This window comes from Pinus tabuliformis, chromosome 4_1 (genome assembly GCF_031772625.1).
Source record: "Pinus tabuliformis cultivar Carrire ecotype Pingquan chromosome 4_1, CPIR1, whole genome shotgun sequence".
In the NCBI taxonomy this organism is placed as follows: domain Eukaryota; kingdom Viridiplantae; phylum Streptophyta; class Pinopsida; order Pinales; family Pinaceae; genus Pinus; species Pinus tabuliformis.
Window position 1 is genome coordinate 274,972,810 of NC_142303.1, and position 3,666 is coordinate 274,976,475.

Below are 3,666 nucleotides of genomic sequence, written 5' to 3' on the forward strand. Positions count from 1 at the left end.
ATTACTGATGTTGTTTCCCACTAGTCATAACAAGATAATGCTTAATGCTTTTCAATTGAAAAAACACCGACTTACCGGCTTATTGGAATATCTCCTCGAAGTCCTGGAATATCTTCACAACCTCGAAGTCCGTCCTTGCATATCTGCTCACTCATCACTTTTGTTTCCCACTCCACTACAACTTGCATACCCACTGGGATTTCGTACGCCGCGACAACTTGCATGCCCACTGAGTTTTCGTTTAACAAATTTATTATTGCTTTAGTCTAATTAGTTGGATGGAGGAATTGCTCCTTAAGTTATGGAACTTCTAGTTATATTAGAGAAAATCCAGCAAAGATTTTTGTAAATCCACATTATAGTTGTTAAATTTCAAAATTTTAGGTGTTTTAGATATTTTTGATGATGCTGAATCTATTTCCACTACCAAAAACACTATTTAAACACTGTCTCTACAAGAGTTTTTGAAACTTTTTTGCCCAAATTCAGCCACTTTTGACCATCCAGGCAATTCTTCCTCCTCGGTAGATGACTCCCTTATTATTTATGATTATTTTGAAAACTTTACGTTGGTTAAAAGGAAATATAAAAAAAGGAGAAAAAGAAATAAGAAACAAATATAATGAAAGAAATACAAATTATTGTGTAGAGAGGTACTTTCCAGTTTAGTACGAGAGATATAGTCATATAATGATTTTAAAATATTTAAATAATAATTTAAATTAATTAATTAAAAATATTCATAACAATCCACTTTAATATGGAAAGATATTGTCACTAAATAATTAAATAATATTAAAATAATTATTTAAACTAATAAATTAAAAATACTCATAACATGTGAAATTATAAAAATATTAAAAATTAAATTAAAATAAAATATTAATAACAAGCTAATTCTTTATTACTTAATACAAAGATGAGTAAAAAAAAGTAATTTACTTTTTATTATAATAAAGAAATGTAATCTCTTGGATATTTAATATGGAGATAATCCAAAATGGTATTAAGGAAATTATATAACGTGTAATTTATTCTACATTCAATTTACATGTGATATTTAAAATAAAAATATATTAAGAATAAAAAACATTATTTTAATATCCATATTAAATAACATAATTTTATGTTTATTTTATATGGAGAAAAAAAGTAATTTAAATTAAAAAATTTCTTATATTTTCACTTTCTATATATTTTTAATATAAAATTGGAAAATAAAATTTTAAAAATATCAATAATAAATTATAAATAAAATATTTGATAATAAATTTTTTTAATAAATTATAAATAAAATATTTGATGTTTGATCCATGAAACATATATAATAAAAATAAAGAAATTTTTTATTTTATTAATAATTGCCTTATTTAAAAAACAATTCTGAGCAAAAGAGATGGTTGGCTGCTCATTAACGGTCCATGGAGGCGGTGGTTTTTCAAAGTAATAATTAATAAACACTTCAATATAATATTATATGATTTTTAAATTTTTAAATCATACAAATTGCGCGCACCGACTGTGTACTCCCGAAGTTCCTCCTGTTTATATACAAGTTTTAGCGGAAGCAGAGCGCATGTTTCATTGTGAGTAATCACTATTTTCTTCATCACGCCATTGTTTTATGTTCTGCGGAGGCAGCAACAGTTGTTTTGAAAACAAAAGGATGTGTGGAGGTGCCATAATTGCGGATTTCATTGCCGCGAACCAATCCCGGCGTATTGCTGCCAGGGATTTTTGGCCGGATTTCGATACCTTCTATGACTTGTTCTTCGATGGCGGAGCCGTGTTTGAATCCATCGATAAATCGGGCAGCTTAGACGACGCATACAACCGGAAGAATAAGACGAGCAAGAATATTTTCAACTCCAAGCATAAATTTTCTTCAGGTGAGTGTTCCCAGTATTAACATCGGTCTCTCTGCATTCAAGAAATTGCTATTGCTTCCTAGGGTTCGCTTTTTTCTGTTATTTTGACTCTGGTTAGCTTTTGAAGCTGCTGAAAATGAGGCGATTTCTCCTTTGAAGGATTTCGAAAAGTCCTCGGCCAAGAGCACCAAGAGGAAGAGGAGGAATTTGTACAGAGGTATCAGGCAGCGTCCATGGGGAAAATGGGCTGCCGAGATTCGAGATCCTAGAAAGGGCATTAGGGTTTGGCTTGGAACGTTCAACACGGCGGAGGAGGCTGCCAAGGCCTACGATGCAGAGGCTAAAAAGATCAGAGGTAAGAAAGCCAAGCTTAACTTTGCTGATGGCTCCTGTTCTGTAAAAATGGACAGTAGCAAGAAAATGTCAGGGAAGAAAGTAAAGTCATGTACAAAAACCCCTAATTTATTATTGGGGTTGAATATGAACAGTGAGGTAAAACCTGACTTATTAGAGGATTACTTTGCAAACAGTCAAATGGAACCCTCTTTGAAGGATGCCTGCAGATCGGATCTTCCAGTCTATGGCTCCGATGATATGGAGTATCGGTACTCTCAGTACCTAAATCCCAGTGCTCCATTTCGAAGCAATTCAAATGAATCCACGGTCCAATCTTCTGAGCATAGCAATTTGGGGCAAACTTTGCAGCAATCGTGTTGTTGTGAGAACTGTAGTCACAACTATTCAGAGGTGAGCAATTTCATGTCCACTGCTTATGGCGATGCCGCAAATTCTGATCATAGCAGCAGCTCATTTGATGGGGCACAATTCCCAGGGGCTCATCAGAAGAAAACCCCAGAAATGTCATGTGTATATGATGATGGAGTTCAGTCTGTATTTGTCGACATAAAACCCCCACTCCATGGTGTTGTTAAAGACAGACCTGTGGATACCTCCATCGAGGTCAACAGTTTTGCTTTGGAGACATTAATGGAGGTCAACGATGGGACAGAATGCTTTGCTGTGGATATCCCTGTCGAGGTCAACGGTGGCACAGAATGCTGCAAAACAAAGGATAGCATCGTGCAGCTTGAATTTTGCAAAGAATTATCTGCCTTGGAATCATATCTTGGATTGTCAGAGAGTCATAATCTAAAAGCAGCCATGGATGAACCAATAGAGGTTGCGGATCCGCTGCAGCCTCTTTCCCTTAAGATGAGTGTTTCCTGAAATCAATGATGTATGACGATCTGCCAATTTCGGGTTCAGTTTACTAATGGAGTCTCGGCGATCAGCGAATTTCAGATTCAGTTTATCAGAACAGCCCTGATTCTTGCTTTTAAGGCTTTTATAAATACATAACAAGCAGCCAGACTAATGGTTTGTGGTGCAAGGCTATGTATAGCATGTACAGTCTTTTAAACTGTGTGTTTTGGATTTTATGTTTTATTATTTGTTTTCAGTATTTACAAGTCTGAATTGAATTCATTTTTATTAGATTGGTTCACTGTTGGTTATTGGGATGCTTTATATCTTTAATGATTTGAGTAATGGGTACTACTCATACCAAAATATTGAAAATCGAAATTTATATAACACAAACCACTCATACCACAATATTGAAGAATCGAAATTTATATAACACAAACCACTGATGATTAAAAGTATTGATTATATAACACAAACCAGAGATTATTAAAAATATTGAAGAATCGAAATTTATATAACACAAACCACAGATAATTTTGATAATTAAAAATGAGTAAAGGATAAAACATTGAAAGAATCGAAATTTATATAA

The 3,666-nt window shown here is 33.5% G+C and overlaps 1 protein-coding gene across 1 annotated transcript; it reads left to right on the top strand.

The window, feature by feature from the left end:
- The first annotated feature begins 1,553 nt into the window (after nucleotides 1-1,553).
- Nucleotides 1,554-3,346, top strand: LOC149175326 (uncharacterized). Its single transcript, XM_089419605.1, has 2 exons — nucleotides 1,554-1,889; nucleotides 1,996-3,346. The coding sequence occupies exons 1-2, from the start codon at nucleotides 1,625-1,627 to the stop codon at nucleotides 3,093-3,095; spliced, it is 1,365 nt and encodes a 454-aa protein (XP_089275731.1). The 5' UTR covers nucleotides 1,554-1,624; the 3' UTR covers nucleotides 3,096-3,346.
- Nucleotides 3,347-3,666: the final 320 nt, after the last annotated feature.